Source organism: Canis aureus, chromosome 6 (genome assembly GCF_053574225.1).
Source record: "Canis aureus isolate CA01 chromosome 6, VMU_Caureus_v.1.0, whole genome shotgun sequence".
In the NCBI taxonomy this organism is placed as follows: Eukaryota; Metazoa; Chordata; class Mammalia; order Carnivora; family Canidae; genus Canis; species Canis aureus.
Window position 1 is genome coordinate 14,522,598 of NC_135616.1, and position 20,542 is coordinate 14,543,139.

General features: G+C 35.8%; 1 protein-coding gene across 9 annotated transcripts in view; it reads right to left on the reverse strand.

Moving 5' to 3' along the window:
• Positions 1-20,542, reverse strand: part of ESCO1 (establishment of sister chromatid cohesion N-acetyltransferase 1) — a 73,156-nt gene that overhangs the window by 13,235 nt on the left and 39,379 nt on the right. For 7 of the 9 annotated variants that reach the window (XR_013381250.1, XM_077900228.1, XM_077900226.1 and 4 more), the window contains 2 exons: positions 20,337-20,468; positions 1,584-1,673 (listed from right to left, as the gene is read on the reverse strand). Coding sequence is in view for 7 of the 9 variants with exons in the window: in XM_077900228.1 (XP_077756354.1) it covers positions 1,584-1,673; positions 20,337-20,468 (222 nt within the window). In the remaining 2 variants the exon portion in view is untranslated. Of the gene's footprint in view, positions 1-1,583; positions 1,674-2,237; positions 2,360-20,336; positions 20,469-20,542 lie in introns of those variants that run through there. The other 2 variants (XM_077900229.1, XR_013381251.1) reach the window with 2 other exon arrangements.

Consider the following 20,542-nt stretch of genomic DNA (forward strand, 5'->3'; position numbering starts at 1 on the left):
GCCTTTTAAGACACTCTCAATAAAATACAATGATTCCAGACTTCATTGTCTTTCTGGTTTATTTCTCTGAACTTTCAAAGTATGGAACTCTAAGTTGGACTTTTATAAAACCTGGCTCACACTAGATAAGAGGACTTCTTTAAATTTCCTACCTTATAATTATAAATCAGAATGTATCTTTTTTCACTTAACATTTTATGATTACCTCATGTTTAATTTCAGAACTTCATGACTTTTTTTGTTTTAAAGACTGATTTATTTATGAGAGATAGAGGAAAAGCAGAGCACCAGGGGAAAGGGCAGAGGGAGAGAGAGTCTTATGCAGACTCTGAGCAGAGCCCAACATGGGGCTGATCTCACGATCTGAGCCGAAACCAAGACTATATCACCAAAGTGACCTCTGATGACCTATTATTTTTTTTTTTTAAAGATTTTATTTATTTATTCATGATAGTCACAGAGAGAGAGAGAGAGGCAGAGACACAGGCAGAGGGAGAAGCAGGCTCCATGCACAGGGAGCCCGACGTGGGATTCGATCCCGGGTCTCCAGGATTGCGCCCTGGGCCAAAGGCAGGCGCCAAACCGCTGCGCCACCCAGGGATCCCCTGATGACCTATTATTATATCTTCTTTTGCTATAAGATTTATTTAAAATTTTTCTCTTGAAATGAAACTTCACAATTGTTAATTTTAATTTTCTAGGTTATCAAACTTTAATTGTAATTGATTCCTTTTTAATGAAAGTAATACTTTTTTTTCAAAGTTTTAACTGATTAATCTTAAAGATTTATTTATTTCAGAGAAAGAGAGCACCAGCGGAAGAGGGGCACAGGGAGGAGAGAGGAAGAGAATCCCAAGCAGACTCCACACTGAGCAAGGAGCCCAAAGTGGGGCTCAACACAGGGCTTGATCTCATTCCTTGAGGTCATGACCTGAGCCAAAATCAAGAGTCGGACGTTTAACCAACTGAGTCACCCAGACATCTCCAAGTTTTTAATTTATTTTAGTTATCTCTACACCCCACGTGGGACTCAATCTCACAACCTGCAATCAAGAGTCACACACTCTTTCAACAGAGCCAGCCAAGCACTCCTGGAATTTTGATTAAGTCACTAATGTGGCATTATAAACTAGCAAGCCTTTTATATCATCACTCAAGTTTCTGATAATATAGGACAGTAATCAATTCACTAAAAATTTATTTCACATATCTTAGATGCATAAGTTTAAGCATAATTTTAAGCATGTTCTTTATTTATTTATTTATTTTTATTTATTTATGATAGTCACAGAGAGAGAGAGAGAGAGAGAGAGGCAGAGACACAGGCAGAGGGAGAAGCAGGCTCCATGCACCGGGAGCCCGACGTGGGATTCGATCCCGGGTCTCCAGGATCGCGCCCTGGGCCAAAGGCAGGCGCCAAACCACTGCGCCACCCAGGGATCCCTTAAGCATGTTCTTTAAATGCTTACTTCTTGTTTTCAGAACTGGTGCTTAAACATGCCATGTCAGTAATGCATTATTCTGTTAAAATTGACTACAAAATTACATTACCCATTTTAAATGAAATTGCACTGGACATTTACCTTTTTCAGAGCATACTTTGGGTCTTCAGGAAGAACCATTATTATCCTGCCATCAGGATATTCAGCCAGAATTCTTTCTTTTTTCCAACCCTAGATATAAAAAATATGAATGAATTCTGTTATCATATTTCATTGATCAGATTCACATATAAGAAGAAAAATATATCGATGTATCTAAAAAATTCCAAGTACAGAAAAATATTCTCATTAATGTTTAACTAACAAGACATGATGACTCAGCTATTTTGTTAAGCATACAGTAGGTACAATGCAAGCTAATTTCTCTAAAATAATCATTCAGAAATCTAATACCACAAGAATATTAATTTATCACTTCCCATTTTAAATTAATTTTGAAAATCACACACCAAAAGCAAGCCCCTTAAAGTCAGTGATTCCCAGAGCCTAAAAGATAATTCTCTCAGCTTCTTGATAAAAGAATTTAACTCTTAAATTTCTTTAGAACATGGTTACCTCCACAAACAAACACTCATGGTTTTATGTCTGGCATGCCAAAGACCTCCAGGAGGTTTTAAATGAACTGATTTGCATGCAGTAGCCCAATATGTAGTAAGGAATAGTTTTTAATTCTTATTGATCATATTGATCACAACTATCAAAGTCACAAGAAGGAGACTATAAAAATATAACTACCTTCTAAGAATCTAATAGGGAAGGAGAAGCTACGTTGTGTGTATCTGAAGTTAAACATACTCAAAAAAAGAGGTAATAAACTCTTCTTCAGATCCACACTCGTGGTGATTAATGAGCAGAACCTGCATGAAAAAAAAAACAAAACAAAAGCCACTTAAATCTAGTAAGATGGGACTGAACCAGAGGTTAAAACTAGGAGCTTTGAAGTTAATAAGTACAGAAGGAATGAGCTTAACTGGTTGTTTCATTTGTCTTACCCAACCAATTTTACATTAAAAAAAAAAAAAAAAAAAAAGCCTTTCAAGAAGCAATGTATTTCTATTAGAGAAAACCATGATCTTCTGAAATCTTGTAAGACTATGAAAGCTCAATAAAACCAAGAAAAAGGTAACTACATTTTTTTTTCTTAATATTATGACAAGTCAGAGAACAGGCTGATTTTCTTATAACAATTTAGATGATTTTTTGAGGGCAGGGGCAGGATCTTGGGGACAAAGAGTCTAGTATAAGCTTAGTAAACAACTTAGGGTATTCAAATAAGAATCTGTTTTAAAAATAGAGCACTCAAAGGTAATTCAACTTTGGGTGATTATAATTATGACTGGTTAAAAGTTCTCAAGATTTGAAAAGAAGGAGCAGAAACAACAGCCACAGAAGTCATTTTTTTCAAATTAGAAATTAAATCTGAATTTAGGTAAACAATTTTTAAAACGTACAAAAGACATCACCTCTTAAAAACAAATTAATATTACTACATTAACTTGGGAAACACTTTTAAAATAAACCCATTTTGATGCCTGGATGGCTCAGTGGTTCAGCATCCGCCTTTAGCTCAAGTGGTGATCCTAGGGTTCTGGGATTAAGTACTGCATCAGGTTCTCCGCAGGGAGACTGCTTCTCCCTCTGCCTATGTCCCTGCCTCTTTGTGTGTGTGTCTCACGAATAAATAAATAAACTCTTTAAAAAAAAAAGTAAAAATAAAATAAACCCATTTTCCATAAAATGAAAATGGAGACTTTTCATTTTCAAAGTTGAACTACAAATTCAGTGAAGAGCTACAAAATTTAATTAACTCCCACTTATAAGAAAGTCATAGCTCCTGATCTGAATTATCTAACGAAAATCTGAGGGCATCAAAAAAAAAAAAAAAAAAGAAAGAAAGAAAGAAAAAAAAAAAAAAAAGAAAATCTGAGGGCAGCCCTGGTGGCCCAGTGGTTTGGCACCACTATCAGCCCAGGGCATGACCCTGGAGACCCGAGATCAAGTCCCATGTCAGGCTCCCTGTATGGAGCCTGCTTCTCCCTCTGCCTATGTCTCTGCCTCTCTCTCTCTCTCTCTCTCTCTCTCTGTCCCTCTCATGAATAAATAAAAATCTTTAAAATGAATAGATAAATAAAAATAAAGAAAATCTGATTAAGTTATTTTCCTATTATCTTTAAAAACAAAAATGCTGGTCTAATGTCATTATATTGCACTACAGGCCCTAGAACAAATTATTTTGTTTTACTGACTTTTTAGTATTAAACTTTCTCAAACAACTTGACACCTGCACATTCTTGCCAAAAATTGCATCACAATTGGATTTCACATAATTTTATGTTTTAAATGTGACTCAGTTTTTTTTCATGTACATACAAGCAGCAAGAATTTGTAAGGGGCAGGTTACTATTTTTTTAAGTTTCATGAAGACAGCATATTTCAGTGAAAACTACTTAAGAGTTCTGGAGTAAAAGTTCAGGGTGTAAAGCCTTGTTCTTGGTAGTTACCAGCTACATGACCTCGCACAAATCACAAACTCTGTTTCCTGATGTAGGCTATGTACAAAAATGGCTGCCATCACCTCCACACTTAGTTGTTAAGATTATATTTAAGATAATTCCTCACACAGAGTAGCCACTCAGTAATTTCCATTCTACTTTCCTAATGATATCAAACTAAGATCAATGTACTACTCTAAGAAAACACAAGTTAATTAATAAAGCTGCCAAAGTTAAATACAACATCATGGACAAATGCAAAAAACCACACTGGCTCATGTCTGTCAAAAAACATACTCAGGACATTTATATGCCTCAACTGCAGTTATCTCTTTCTTGGAGTTAATAATCACATGATCCTCTTGACTTTAAGAAGTTTAGAGGGGATCCCTGGGTGGCTCAGCGGTTTAGCGCCTGCCTTTGGCCCAGGGCGCGATCCTGGAGTCCGGGGATCGAGTCCCACGTCAGGCTCCTGGCATGGAGCCTGCTTCTCCCTCCTCCTGTGTCTCTGCCTCTCTCTCTCTCTCTCTCTCTGTCTACCATAAATAAATAAATAAATAAATCTTTAAAAAAATAAAAATAAAAAGTTTAGAGGAGATTGTCAGCTGCTTGAAACCTAGGCAGAGGTGGGGGAAGGGTACATATGATTTAGAGGAATAATCAAACAGCCTTCTGTAAAGATATAAATTCCAATGCAGTTCATTTACATTTCTCACCTTTACCTCTAACATCTCTCTGCTAGTGAGTAGTATTTTTCCAAACCCCAAATTTTCTTAAATGACCCAGCTGGCTGTGAAAGTTTTACATTCCTAATAGCAATGAATGATTATTTTTTTGTTCCTTGCTACTGTACTCACTTTAAACTTTAGAATCTAAAGAATGGAAAGGATTTCTCCTCTTTTTCCATTAAAAAAAAATTAACTGAAAACAAAATACATTAAGTAGTGAATACACTAATGTATATAATTGTCAAAATTCACTGACCAAACATGTAATTGTATGTAAATTATATTCCAAGTTCATATACTAATCCCTTTCATAAAAGGCTGAATAAGAATACTCATGAAGGAATATCCTGAGAAATAAAATCAACAACGAGCTTTTTAAAAAGCTGTCAATATTGCAAGAAAAAAAGACATAGAGGGAGACTCTTTAGATTAAAAGAGACTTAAGGGATATACCAACGAATGCAATATATGGATCTTAATTCAAACAAATAAACAGTATAGAGAATTATATTTGGAGAGCTTCGAACCCTAAGGGAATATATGATTTTAAGGAATTAAATGATTTTTTAAGATGTGGTTATATTCTTTAACTTTTATGTAAAAAACAGTAATCTTTTCATCTTTTAAATCTAAGTGATTTAGTTTTTTTTCTTTTTAGCATATCTGTATTTTCTACTTATTCTACTTTAATAGTTTATAAAATTATTAATATACTTAACTATCCCAAGCAGCTGGTTTCAAGTGCATGTTTGGACACTATTTGTAAAAATTATCATATATTATCAGCAATGCTAATAAAGATGTGTTTCTACTCAGTGTGACTGTCACTGAACTTTAAAAGTATGAAAAGTCAAATAATTAGATGGAAATTAGATGGAAAAATTCAGTCAATTCAAGAAATAGGTACTGACCACCTACCATGTGTGCACACCACTAATTTAGGCAGCAGAGCAAAGTGATAAAGACTTTAAAAATTAGACAGAACAGATTCAAATCCAGATTCTGCTTACTAGCTGTGTTGCCTTGCAACAGTTACTTTACCTCTCTAAACTCTGGTTTCCTCACAAAAAAAAAAAAAAATTGATGTAAAAACTGCAATATAAAATTACTGAGAAGTTGAGAAAACATGATAAAAAGCGCCTAACAGCCTAATACAATACTATATACCCAATAAGTAACAGTTCTTATTACTATCATTATGGTAACAGCATTTTCTTGTAGGTTTTTTTCATCTGTGATACCTTTACAAGGTCATTTGCAATCTGGTTCCTCACCTACGTCTTCAAGCTTCCTCTCTTGAAGGTTTCCTAACACATGTCCCAGTCAGAAGTCATAATGAAATACTTTAAATATCCCAACTTTTACACACACTATCCCTCTGATCCAATAGGTCTCTATTCTATACTCTCCTGGGGACAAAGGACTCCTAACTTGTCCTTTCTGACTCTACTCAAGTGTTAACTTCCCTTTCCAATCTTTGTTAGGTATCCTTATGCTCTATATTCAGACAGTATCCTGTATGTATTACTACTCTAGTATTTTCCATATGATTTAGATATGTTTACTTATCTGTCCTTTGCACTACCTGTGATCTTACATGATGGAAAAAACAATCTTTTTAATAGTAATTTTTAAAATCTAATAATAATTTTAATAATAGCTTTGGTATTTCAAACTCTGGAGGGCGCCCGGGTGGTTCAGCGGTTTAGCGCCACCTTTGGTCCAGGGTGTGATCCTGGAGTCCCGGGATCATGTCCCACGTCGGGCTCCCTGCATGGAGCCTGCTTCTCCCTCTGCCTGTGTCTCTGCCTCTCTCTCTCTCTCTCTCTCTCTCTCTGTTTCTCTCATGAATAAATAAAAATCTTTAAAAAAAAAAACAACAATGGAATAAGTAGTTAATGTTTGAATAACAAGCCTAGAAAAAAATCTGAGTTTTGTGTTATTTTTTCCATTTTTACAAGTAAACAAGGTTGAATAATTGTTATGGTCCTATAACTAGGAAGAGACTCACTAGAGGCACACCTGGGTGGCTCAGTGGTTTAGCATCTGCCTTCAGCTCAGAATGTTATCCTCGGGTCCTAGGATTAAATCCTGCATTGGGCTCCTCAAAAGGAGCCTGCTTCTCCCTCTGCCTGTCTCTGCCTCTCTTTTTGTCTCTCTCATGAATAAATAAATAAAATCTTTTTAAAAAAAAAAAAAAGCCTCACTAGTATGCCATACTGACCGCAAGAATCTTAACGAATTGAAGAAATAAAAAATAAACAAATGTCTGTAATAGAAGGTGCAATTATGGGGACACCTGGGTGACTCAGCGGTTGAGCATCTGCCTTTGGCTCAGGCCATGATCCCAGTGTCCTGGGATCAAGTCCCACATCGGGCTCCCTGCATGGAGCTGCTTCTCCCTCTGCCTGTGTCTCTGATTCATGAGAGACAGAGAGAGGCAATCAATAAATAAAGTCTTTAAAAATTTTTTTTAAAAAATTAGACTCATCCTGATAAAATAAAACAAAAAAAGAAGGTGCAATTATGTTTGCACCTCTATGTCTGAAAGGAACTTTTCCTTGATTCAAACTCAACTTTTTATATACTGAATTCACTGGTTCTTACAACCAATGTGCATATTTAATGCATTTAATTTTCAAAAAAGCAGTTATCAAAATGAAGCATGAAACTCCAAGAGAAGGCAAAATAATATTTCAAGAAGTATTATAATGATTTTAAGCAAGAAAAAACTCTTATTGAGACTAAAAAGGAACCCAAAAATGTTTCACAGAAGAAATGGTGTTTTCTTGAAGAATACAGATGAGAATGGGAAGGCATTCCTGGTGACAGAATGTACAAAACTAAAAAAGGCAGAAAATTATAAGCCATGCACAAGATAATGCATATAACAATTTTGCTAGAAAGAAGAGAATTTATAAGGAAATTATGAGAAATACATTTACAAGGGCAAACAAGAACTAATAATGTAGAGAGGTCATGAATGCCTGGGAGAATCAGGGAGAAATAGAAATAAAGATTTTAGATAGGGAAAAATCATGAGAAATGCCTGGGTGGCTCAGTGGTTAAAGCGTCTGCCTCTGGCTCAGGGTGTGATCCTGAAATCCCCGGATCAAATCCCACACTGGGCTCCCTGCACGGAGCCTGCTTCTCCCTCTGCCTATGTCTCTGCCTCTCTCTCTCTCTCCCTCTCTCATGAATAAATAAATCTTTTTTTTTTTTTTTTTTTTAAAGGGTTTGGGGGAAGCCCAGGTGCCTCAGCGATCCACCTTCAGTCCAGGGCCTGATCCTGGAGACCTAGGATCAAGTCCCATGTCGGGCTCCCTGCATGGAGCCTGCTTCTCCCTCTGCCTGTGTCTCTGCCTCTCTCTCTCTCTCTCTCTGTGTCTCTCATGAATAAATAAATAAAATATTTTTTTAAAAAAAGGAAAAATCGTGACTATAGTTGAACCTAATGAAGATGCATTTGGCAGCTGTATAGACCAGATGTACAATGGCAAAAAAAAAAAAAAAAAAAAACAGGTTGTGAGTTTCTATTTCCAATTATAAATATGTTTTGTTTTTTTTTTTATAAACATGTTAAACATGTCAAATGTCACTTAAAACCTTTGTAGGGATCCCTGGGTGGTGCAGCGGTTTAGCGCCTGCCTTTGGCCCAGGGCACGATCCTGGAGACCCGGGATTGAATCCCACGTCAGGCTCCCGGTGCATGGAGCCTGCTTCTCCCTCTGCCTGTGTCTCTGCCTCTCTCTCTCTCTCTCTGTGACTATCATAAATAAATAAAAATTAAAAAAAAAAAAAACCTTTGTATAGTTAAAAATTCAAAAGAACGCAAAAAATTATTTGAGAGGACTTTAGTTTAAAAGTAATTCAGGTCAATTTATTTCTGTAAGCTAAATTATACACACAATATATTTTGCTGAAACTGTAATGATAGACTTTAAAAACCTACAGTCTATTATTCAAGGACTCTAGAGCCAATCCCATTACTTAGTACCTATGACTTTAGGCAAAATACCTATCTTTCTGCTTATTTCCTCATTTATAAATTAACTGTAACTATACCTCATTATTTACTAAAAGAAATACGGAGTTTAAATAGGTAAAAAGTTGGATCAGCCCCTGGTAGACAGGAAGCCTTTAATTAATGTCATTTGTTAGTCCTATTGTTATTAGTTCTCCTAAATGTAAACTAACTTATGTAGGAATTTAAGTTTTACATCAGGAAAATCTGACTTTATTCTACTAAAGGCCTTTTGCAGACTTTTCATTTTTTAGGTATACTTCGACAGCAAGATTTTTCTGGTTTGCTGCAATATTTAAAATGAATGAATAAAAGCTAGAACCCCTGAAAAACTTCTATTCCTCCAGTAAAACTATTTGTTTTGGTAAAGCCTATATCCTAGGACCAATTCTCTTTGATCTAGGAATAATGGGACCTGGAGTTTTACGGTGACTAAGCTGTCAAGGTTTAAAATGAGAAATACTATATGGGTCATAAGTTCCAAAAGGACCAAGACTTCATTCGACATACCAAAAGCTCAGAGCACACTATATCCCAAGCTCAGAGCACAGTAAATCAAGTATACAATATTTATTTTTGAAAGGATGGTACAAGCTTGAAGAACTAAAGCCTCTACTTATGAAACCAAAAGCATAATCCCTTTGTGCCTCAGTTTTGCAGTCCATAAAAGAGGGATGAAAGCTACTTCAATGGTTAACAGTGAATTAAGTAAGTTAACACTTAAGAATACCTACAATAATTAACTACAACTGAGAAACTGGAAGGTTGAAAGGGGAATAATGAATGTAAGCATCAAGGAGTCAAACGTTTATAAATATTAAAATTAAAGGCAGCCAACAGAACTAAAAACAAAAATAAAATATAATAAAAACTGAAAGAGGGATGCCTGGGTGGCTCAGTGGTTGAGCATCTGCCTTCAGCTCAGGGTGTGACCTTGGGTCCAGAGATCGAGTTCCACATCAGGCTCCCTGAGAGGAGCCTGCTTCTCCCTCTATGTCTCTGCCTCTCTCTCCATCTGTCTCTCATGAATAAATAAATAAAATCTTTAAAAATAATAAAATAAAAATAAAAACTAGAAAACATTTTATACACATATAACTTATACATTATATTTATAAATATAAGCCATACATACAAAGCTTGATTTATTTAGTTATGCTATAAAACAAACAGACCAAAGTGCATTATCACTGGAGAATGGGACTGGAAATAAAGAAGAGGTAAGGAGGCTTTCACTTTTCATTCTTTATCTTGTAATATTGGTGAAATTTTCACTTCCAGGTACATACACTGCTTTTTATAAATTTTTAGTAAGAGAAGTTGAAGAATAAAAAATTTGAAGGCCACCCTTTCATTTACCTAAATTATAATCTTTTTAAGGAAAAGAATGTGAAAAGAACATTTTCTCCACAAGAGAAGTTTGAGGAACGCCCTTAAAAGCGCTTGTTTGTTTTTTAAAAAGTTAAAAGTATTTAAATGTTCTTTATTGTGGATAATATAATGATAATATATAATTAAAAAATTCTCGGGCAGCCCGGGTGGCTCAGCGGTTTAGCGCCGCCTTCAGCCCAGGACGTGACCCTGGAGACCGGGGATCGAGTCCCACGTCGGGCTCCCTGCATGGAGCCTGCTTCTCCGCCTCTCTCTCTCCCTCCTCTCTGTGTATTCTCATGAATAAATAAAAATAAAATCTTAAAAAAAAAAACAAATCTCAATAATGCCTTTTCATAATTAAAGACTAGACGATACTGAAATGCAATTTTTAAAATTATTCTGGGGGCGCCTGGCTAGTTCAGACAGTTGAGCACCTAACTCTTGTTTGGGCTATGGTCCTGATCTCAGGGTCGTGGGCTCTATACCCAGTGGAGAGTCTGCTTGAGATTCTTTCCCTCTGCCACTCCCCACCACTGACATACACATGTATATTTATTTATAAAATAAATAAGTCTTTTAAAAAATAATTTTGGAAGGAACTCCAAATAGAGAGCAACATCTATTTTTTAAGTTATTTCTCAAACATCCTGACATGTATGCATTTTTTTAATGATAAATTTTTCTGGGGTGCCTAGTTGCTCAGTTAAGTGTCTGCCTTTGGCTCAGGTAGTGTTCCCAAGGTCCTGGGATTTAGCCCTGCATTAAGCTCCCTGCTCAGCAGAGTCTGCTTCTCCCTCTCCCTGCTGGTGTTTTCTCACTCATTCTCTCAAATAAATTAAAATTCAAAAAAAAATTTAAATAATAATAATAAATTTTTCTGAGGGAAGGGTGAAAACTAAGTCCTAAAAAATAGGTTTTCATAAGAGGTCCTTTATATGTTCTGAACAGCACATTTTCATAGATAAAATACTAGTCTTAAAACTACTTTGAGGTTAATTAGTTTCTGATGAAGAAAACCAAAACCTATAAGAGAAGTGATGAAATCTGGTCTTTATTAAAGTAACCCAATTTATCATTCAGGAAGAGTCTAGAGTTCAATTTGTGCTATTAGGTATTTTGCTATATGGAGGAAACTTTCTTAATTGATGTCCACCTAATTAATTTGTTGGATTATCCAATGCTCACTTTTCATTGTGTAACAGAAATGGATACCTGGAACACAGTAACCGACTCAAGATCAGTGAACTACCTTGTTATTCCACACCTGAGTGAGACAGGATTACCAAGTGTCATTTGTTTGTTCCTAGATTTGTTTATGCCAATTTGTTTATTATTTTAACTATAAAATGGAATCAAATATTAGCTAAATAGTGGAAAGATAGTTGTTTTAATGAAGTTATATAGAATACTCTAGGAAAAGGCAAAACAAGCAAAGTGTTTTTCAAAAATCAAAAATAGAACAATAATGATTCTGTATCCAGATTGTCAGATTATTTTACAATATCTAAGCTCTTGCTCTATTTTTTTTTTAAACTATCTTGTAGGGATACCTAGGAGTATGATCTATATGAGGAAAAACCCAAAGTTTATCAGGGGATCCATACTCAAAGAAAGAGTCTCCCCATAGCAATTACATTTAATATAAATTTATATGTTTCAATTTCTAGTAAAATGTTTAATCTATGTAATGACCATACAGAAAACATTGTCCTTTGCCTATCCTATAGCCATTCTCTCCAATTTTTTTTTTTTTTTGCCCCATTTTGTTTGGTATGGCAATCTGTGCATAAATTATGATTAGTCTGTTTCTCAACAGGGCTATTTCTGACATTTTAGGCTAGATGTTCTATCTTCTTTGGAACTGCACTGCAAAAGTTTGGCACCCTTAGCCCCTACACACTAAATGTCAACAATATTCTCCACATATTTCCAGATGTTACCTAATAGAAGGTTATGTAACAAACATCAAATTCCCCTACCTTGATAACCACTGGCATAAACCAATCATCATTATCTTCGTTCTTTTTTTTTTTTTTTTGCCAGATTCTTGCTTTCCTAGCTCCCTTGCATCTAAGGGTGGTTACCAGACCCCGCTGTTCTGGTGAATGAGACAAAAGGAACTTTGTAAGAACTTCCAGAAAAAATGTCTTTCACTGATAAAAGGAAAAAGCCACTTGAAAGACCCTATTTGAAAGAGTACCCACCCCAACTAACATTCTTACTTTAAATTTGACCAAGATATCTGGACTACAGCAGTCTACTTTAATTAAGGACCACTAAAGTGGTCCTTCACAGCTGTGAAGCCAAAAAGTGAGTACCTTGGGAGAGGAGAGCACTGAATGAGAAACAGCACTCATGATGACATGGTTGAACTGCTGGATGGAACAACCCTAAAACTACATACCTCCAGACTTAATACATAGCCTTATGATTTAAGCCATCGTTATCTGGGTATTCGCCTATCTAGGGTCCACGTGAATCACTTTTCTGATTAACTGATCCATTTCTCCCAATTTTGTTAGTTAAAAGAACTTCTACTATAATTACATCAAGGAATAGGATGTAGGAATAATATTTCTCATAAGATACCCTTGGGTCAGACCTAATAGAAAGTCAAACAAGTGGAATTATGAGATTCTTTTCTCTCCTGTCATTCTCAAATACTATAGCATCCTAAATAGCCTTTTTTTAGGATTCACCTAGTTAGTACTTTTCAACATATAATAACTTTCCAGTATGTAAGAAATATTTTATTTGATATAAATCTTATCAAGATTATGTGGGGCTTAAGGCACAAATAAACTGACCTCCTCAATATTGGTCATAATTTTTAAAAACTCATGCCCCAAACTCACTCCTATACTCAAATAAAAATGTTCTCAAAATGCACATCTTTGGGAGTTATATTCCCAGTTAGGATAAAGGAGGTCACAAAATATCATTGTTCCTGTTTTAATAAGAAAATATCCAAGTCCCCTCTCCAGTGTCGGTTTGCAATAAATCTGTATTTAAGAAAAAAAAAAAAAAAATTCCGATAAACTAAAAGCCATGTCTTCTTTAAAAGCACTGAAGAGTTGTGGATTGATTTCCAGGGATGAACAAACCCTTCCTAGGTAAGTAGAGACCAGTGGCCATTTTTATCCCTAAAACCCTGACCACGTCTGGGAGCATGAGCAAGAAAGCAAGACTCCCAGAGGCAGAGGACAAGGAGAACAATATCCCGCTGGGATGAGAAAATTCAAAATCTCAATGGCTAAGTGAGTTGGCATGGCTGTCTGAAATATGAAGGAGTTTCAAACAGAAAATTCTCTACCAATTCTCTCACATGGGACACTTGCTGAGTTGAGCTGGAAGAATATAATGATCTGTGTACTACAGAGTTTAGATCCTTAATTTTTGCTGGACAGAGGCACTTGATCCCAACCTTAAAACACTGAAAACCAAAATGGATGGGAAAACAAAGTAAAATTTCATCCCAACTTTTTTTTTTCCCCAAAGTAAGCTCTATGCCCAAGGTAGTTTTTTTTTTTTTTTTTTTAAGACCAGAGCCTCTCCCTCGGGAGGAGGAACCCCAGCCGCCAGGCCTGCCCGCGGGCCCAAAGTGGGTTTTGAATTCACAACCTTGAGATCAAGAGTCACATGCTTGGGGTGCCTGGCTGGTAAAGCATGCCTGAGGGTAGTGAGTTCAAGCCCCATGTATGAAGTAGAATTTAAAGAGGATCCCTGGGTGGCTCAGGGGTTTAGTGCCTGCCTTCAGCCCAGGGTGATCCTGGAGTCTCGGGATCGAGTCCCGCATCAGGCTCCCTGCATGGAGTCAATTTCTCCCTCTGCCTGTGTCTCTGCCATTCTCTCTCTCTCTCTGTTTCTCTCATGAATAAATAAATAAATAATTTTAATGTTTTAAAAAATTTTATTTAAAAAAAAATGAGAGAGTCACATGCTCTACCACCTGAGCCAGCCAGGTCCCCCAACTCAATTCTTAATTAGATCTAAGAGATAGCCCCTGCCGCCTGACAGAGAATATATAGGTGCCTGGCAGCAGAAAGATTACACTCTTGGGGAAAACGAAAGGTAAGTTTTACTTCAGTCTCTACTATCCTTCCATACACAATGCCAATAGGGACGTTGGGTGGCTCAGCGGCTGAGCATCTGCCTTTGGCTCATGGCACATAATCCCAGGGTCTTGGAATCAAGTCTCGCATAAGGCTCTCCCCAGGGAGCCTGCTTCTCCCTCTGCCTATGTCTCTGAGAGAAGAACAGCGCAACAAAAAGTAAATAAAAACACACTAAGAATGGAATGTAGTTGGAGTGGTTTAGGAACAAAAGAAAGATATATATGAATGGAATATAGCAAGTATGGGAAGAGTGTTAGATAAGTTAGAGAAGCTGGAGTATGTGAGGCCTTGATGCCACACTAAAATACCCTGGATTTTAGTCTGTATGTGGTAAGAATTCACTGGAGAATTTTATTTTATTTTCTGTTTTTTTAAGGATTTTGTTTATTTATTCATGAGAGAGACAGAGGGAGAGGCAGAGACATAAGCAGAGGGAGAAGCAGGCTCCCTGCAGAGACCCCAATGAGGATCGATCCCAGGACCCCCGGATCACCAGGTGCCCCTCACTGGGGAATTTTTTAAAAAGGAAGGAGATCAGTTAGGAAACCATTACTAGGCAAGACATGATGACAGCTGGTATGGAGTAGAAGCGTCTAGTAGACGTGATAGAAGTACGAGGATTTGGAATCTATTTTGAAGGTGAGATTTACTAACAGGTTGAGTATAAGGAATGCAAAAAGAAAACTAAAGGATTATTCTGAAATTTTCTGTTGGAGGAAAGGAGTTAGATGGTGGCAACCTTTCCAGAATTGGGAAAGGTGGAGGAAAAACAGATTTAAAGAAGTTTTTGCCACTAGATACTTTATAAGTTCTCCTTCCCCCAGAGTTTGTTAACTTTTAAAAATGTAAAAATTTGGGACCCATGGGTGGCCCAGTGGTTGAGTATCTGCCTTTGGCTCAGGTTGTGATCCCAGGGTCCTAGGATCGATTTCCATCTCAGGCTCCCCACATGGAGCCTGCTTCTCCCTTGGCCTATGTCTCTGCCTCTCTCTTTCTCTGTGTCTCTCATGAATAAATAAATAAAATCTTTAAACAAAAATTAAAAAAAAAATTTTTTTAATAAAAAAAAGTAAAAATTTGATGCATGTTGCATTCATTGTAAAGGCATTTTTCCTCCATCATATGGCCCTCTATCCCAAAGCAAAATTAATTTCTGACTAAGGAATGGAAGTGTTGCTCCCATCCTATATTTATGTATCGTAATATTCTAAATCTTTAAGATACAACAAAGTAGAAAAATTAAAAAACAGGGTCAGAAAAGAGATAAATACTTGAAATATCAAATGTTTTGTAATTTTTATGTAACAATTTCCTACCTGTTTCTAAAGACTATTTCTCAACTTTCAACAAAGGATGCAACAGCCTTACCTTTAAGCAGAATAACTCAAATGAAACTCAGACCATTTTCTGACCTGGCTCTGACTCCCTCCTACAAATACACCTGGCTCCCTACTCCCCAGTGATTCCAGAGTACGGTTCTAAGAGCCAACTCTACTTCACTTCAGATTCCTTTCCCATTCCTAAGATTTTAAAATCTCTATTCTTTCTCTATTACTTCTAACACGCAGTTTCCTTTTCATAATCACCTTCAAAAGGAATAAAGAAAAAGTATGCAGAAGTACATTAACATGTAGTCAAATTTCACATAAAAAGTAATTAAAGATTAAGTAAGAGGTCCTGGATCATGGTTTGTTTCCCTGACTCAGCTTTCTGTAGCAGCACTAATAGAACTCTCTTTGACATACAAATATTCTATAACTACTGCTACTAAAGTAACGTCCTGCAAATGGGACTATGAACACTGGCTATTGTGACTGAGGAAAAGCATTTTTTTTAAATACATATCATTATTTCTCTTATTTTTTATTGAAGTATACTTGATACACAAGGTTACACTACTTTAAGGTATACAACACAGTGATTCAACAAGTCTATACAACTCCATAAATTATGCAGAACTGACAAGCAGAGCTATCATTGGTCACCATACACTATTACAATATCATTGATTATATTCTTTATGCTGTACATTCATCTCCATGAGGAGAAATAGCATTTTTACTTTGATGGTTTAATATTATAATACTGAATAGTGTAGCTCTATAGCCAATCAGGAATCTGTCAAATATTTTTTCAGTTTTTCTTGTCATTAATTTCCCCTTTTTGACCAATGCCATAGTATTCCAACACCACACATACCCCATACATGTACTACTCCTCTCCTTTTATGTCACTAAAATATTATTTTTCAGGGTACCTGGATGGCTCGGTCAGTTAAGCATCTGACTCTTGGTTTTGGCTCAGGTCATGATCTCAGGGTCATGAGACAAAACCTTGCCCTGTGTCAAGCTCCAAGATCAGCATAGAGCCTGCCTAAGATTCGCTCCCTTTTGTCCCTCCCCCTCCCCCTTTGCTCCTCTCCCCACTCTATCTCTCTCTCTCCAAAATAAATGAGATTTTTTAAAAATAAATTAAAAGATTAACACATTATTTCTCTCCCTACATTCCACAAAATGTTATTTTAACATTAAACGTTATTAACTATATCATTCACAATGCTCAAAATTCAACATCTAAAAGAAAAGTAAGAAAAAAGTCCAAATGGCATCAAAATATCACAATCATGATTTGATGGATTTTTCTGGCCTTATCATCTATAAAAATCTCTGATTCAGTAAGGGGGAGAAAATTTACTCATTATTCTCCACAAAGATGTTAAGCTTTCTCATTAGCTATAATGCTATCAGTAATAGATGATCTCCTTGTGTCTGCCTATTAAAAAAAAAAAATCAAGTCCTCCTCTTCCTCACTCATGAAAACAAACCCTTTTTGATCACTGTAATACCAAAGTAATTATCACTTATAAACTACAAAGCTAATTTATAAATAAATTTAAATAGCTAATATGGACTTACTGCTTTTACAAATCTCTTATTGTTAACTTTTCATTTCTTTCAGGCCTTGGTCCTAACCTTTAAGGCAAGGGCATATCATATACCCTGAGAGTAGAGCCCTTCACAGAGCATTCATTCAATCAGATGTTAATTAATTCAAAGGAGATAAAGAAGGATGGAAGGAAACAACTATTAAGTTAGAAATTTCTCTGCAAAGAACCCAAACATGATTCCTTGGTTACATTTAGAAGTTCAAAATACAGATGAATTTTGGAAAGGCTCCAGGCTTGGCAACATTGCTCAGTGCTCTGGGGGAGTTTTCTTTCTTTCTTTTCACATCTTTAGCAAAGACTACAGTTGATGAAAGGAAACTGAAATGTTTGTGGGTCTAAACCAGAGACTGGCCTCCTCCTGAGGAATTAACAAGTCCCTCCTAAATAGCTTCTAGTAAATTAATAAAATGCATTTCCTCAAATGGCATCAATGAGGCAAAAGGGTACTATGAAGGAATAGAGAACATCATCGTTCTTCCCCCTAGCCCTAAACCAAAGAGATTAAGAAAAGGAAAAAAGTATTTTAGCCAACCAAAAAAATAGGCTCTGTGGGCATCATTTTAATTTCTACAATGACTAAATAATTTAAATACGATTTTAATCTTTGAAAAGGTCTTTTGCCCTTTTTAACTGTCACAGATTATTAGACCTTGTTTAAGGGAAAATTTTTACCCCATGGAAAAGCTATTTATTTTCTTAAAAATGTTTGATTAAGGAGATCCCTGGGTGGCTCAGCGGTTTAGCGCCTCCTTTGGCCCAGGGCGTGATCCTGAGGTCCCGGGATCGAATCCTGCATCAGGCTCCCTGCAGGGAGCCTGCTTCTCCTTCTGCCTGTGTCTCTGCCTCTTTCTCGTTCTGTGTCTCTCATGAATAAACAAATAAAATCTTAAAAAAAAAATGTGTGATTAAAAGTTAAAAAGTAAAACTCACTGGGGTTTAATTTATTATCTTTTTAAATAGTCTTAAGTAGAAAAAACTTTATTGCCAGTCCCCAAGTATTATTCATTTAAAATTAATTAAAGCCAGAACACCAAATGACTCCTTTTGCTTCTCTCCAGGAAACATAATCAGATAAAACTGACATTTTAAAATTAGGTATTTTCGGGATGCTTGGGTGGCTCAGTGGTTGAGCGTCTGCCTTTGGCTCAGGGTGTGATCCCGGATGCCCGGGATTGAGTCCCACATCAAGATCCTTGCATGGAGCCTGCTTCTCCTGCCTCTGCCTATGTCTCTGCCTCTCTGTCTCTCTCATGAATAAATAAAATGTTTTTTAAAAATAAAATAATAAAATTAGATACTTTCTCAAACACTTTAAGAGTGCTTAAACTTCAATTATATCTTTATTTTTAAAAAGACAAAAAAAAGTGCTTAATGCAAAACCACAATACTAGCAGCTCATTAAATGCACAATAATGCAAAGCACCACACTAAGTGCCTAATGTTCAACGTCCCAACCCCAAATCCAGAGCTGTGATCACAGCACAACATCTTTAACATAATCCATATGTTTTTATCAACTTTAGATTATGTACCTACATTTGAAAACAGCAAAAGAATATTGATCTTGATCTTAGCAAAGGATGGCCAACTGCTAAACTCAATTCCTTCTCTTGAGTTTATTTCAAAAATAATGAAATAACCCATAGCTCTGTCCCATCAAGGTGGAGGGGGGCGGATAGGAAAGAGTGGGGCCAGTACAGGAGCCAATCTTCCCTACATTGTTTTATAGCTTTGCAAGAGTCAGGATTTGTTTAGAAAGTGATGACTCCTGTCTAGTTCCATAAACCAGCTTCCCTTGGTACTGTGTAAGAGCAGGGTACATATTTCTTTAATTTCTTTACTGTTACTCTCAGAAATTAAAACTTTCCCTTAAGATAAAGAATAAGCCTTTAAACCTAATACAAAGTGATCACAAGAATCAAGTTATGTAAACTGAAAACTTATTTAAACATCTATTAGACTTATGTATATTAAATGTTATTGCCCCAGAAGTATTCTATAATTTAGCTATCTGATAGAACTATTTTTTTCAAGTTTTAAGGAAATTAACATAGTGAAATTGGAAAAGTACAAATTTCAAACAATAAATCAGTATCTAGATATAGATATTTCATGTCCACACAGCTTATACTGCATTCAGTTAAGTGACAGAAAGGGGTGTGTGTGGAAAAAGAAGATGAAATAAGGAGTATAAAGGATCACCACAGTAGAGAATCAAAAAAGAGAAAACCCTACCTATCTTGGGCAGAAATAACTGGATAAATGAAACAATGAATATGAACCTTTCAACCACAGATAAGGAGACAAATTTAACCAAAGCCAATGAAGATCTTTGAACAATCCAACAACTGTTGCTTATGTAAAAGCCTATATGAAATGAATTGGTGATCTCAGTTCAGATATCCTGGAGGTCTTATTAATGTGAGTGTACAGTACTGAAGGTAACATGTATAGAATAAAAGTAGATTCCATTTCAGATATGGGTAAACAGCAATTACATTAAATTACCATTTTCACAAGATATCTGAAATGGCTCAAAATAATTCAAAATTTTGCCATTTCCAGAAATAACTATTAAATAATATCCATTATGGCTCAAATGCACATACATTAAAAAATATATACCAAAACATATTTACTTTGTGGGATTTTTTTTAAGTATACAGCAAATTCTGAGATCTTAACCTTCAAGAATTTTTCTTTTTTAATTTCATAAAGAAAAGCTCCCATGATAGCAAAGAGAAGGTAAAGAAAAATTCCCAATTTGGTAAAATATATATCACTACCAGTTTTCAGAAAAAAAGTTGTGCTAAGCTATTATGAATATTAAACAGGCTTATCAACAGTAATTATTAAAGAAAAAATTTTAAATACTAAATAGTATTACTTGTTAGAAGAGATGAAGTACAATAAATGCTTTAAATATATAAATTAAATTTAAAAATCCCACAACATAAACCAGGCAGAGTAAAGTTAGCTGGTTTTATGTTTGGCTTTGTTTTAAAATAAGCCAGTATACATACAAGGGCTTTATATATATTATCACTTCCTAAAAACAAAAATTTTTCAATGATTTAAATTTGGCAATTCATTCCTTTAAGATCCTGACTTAATTATCTGATACTACATTTTAGAAGTCATGAATTCCACTTACCACATATTTTACAGCACTTATAAACTGGTTGTGGAAGAGCAGATGCTGTGTTTCATCTTCTGGATTTGAAGCTGTGTAAAGCATGCCACAAACATTACAGGAAACTGCTCCAAATCTTTTCTGTCCTGCATCCTATTTACAAAAAACAAACAGAAGTGTTTTTTTCCCTCCCAAAGGAATAATTCCAGAACATCAGCCTCTAAAGC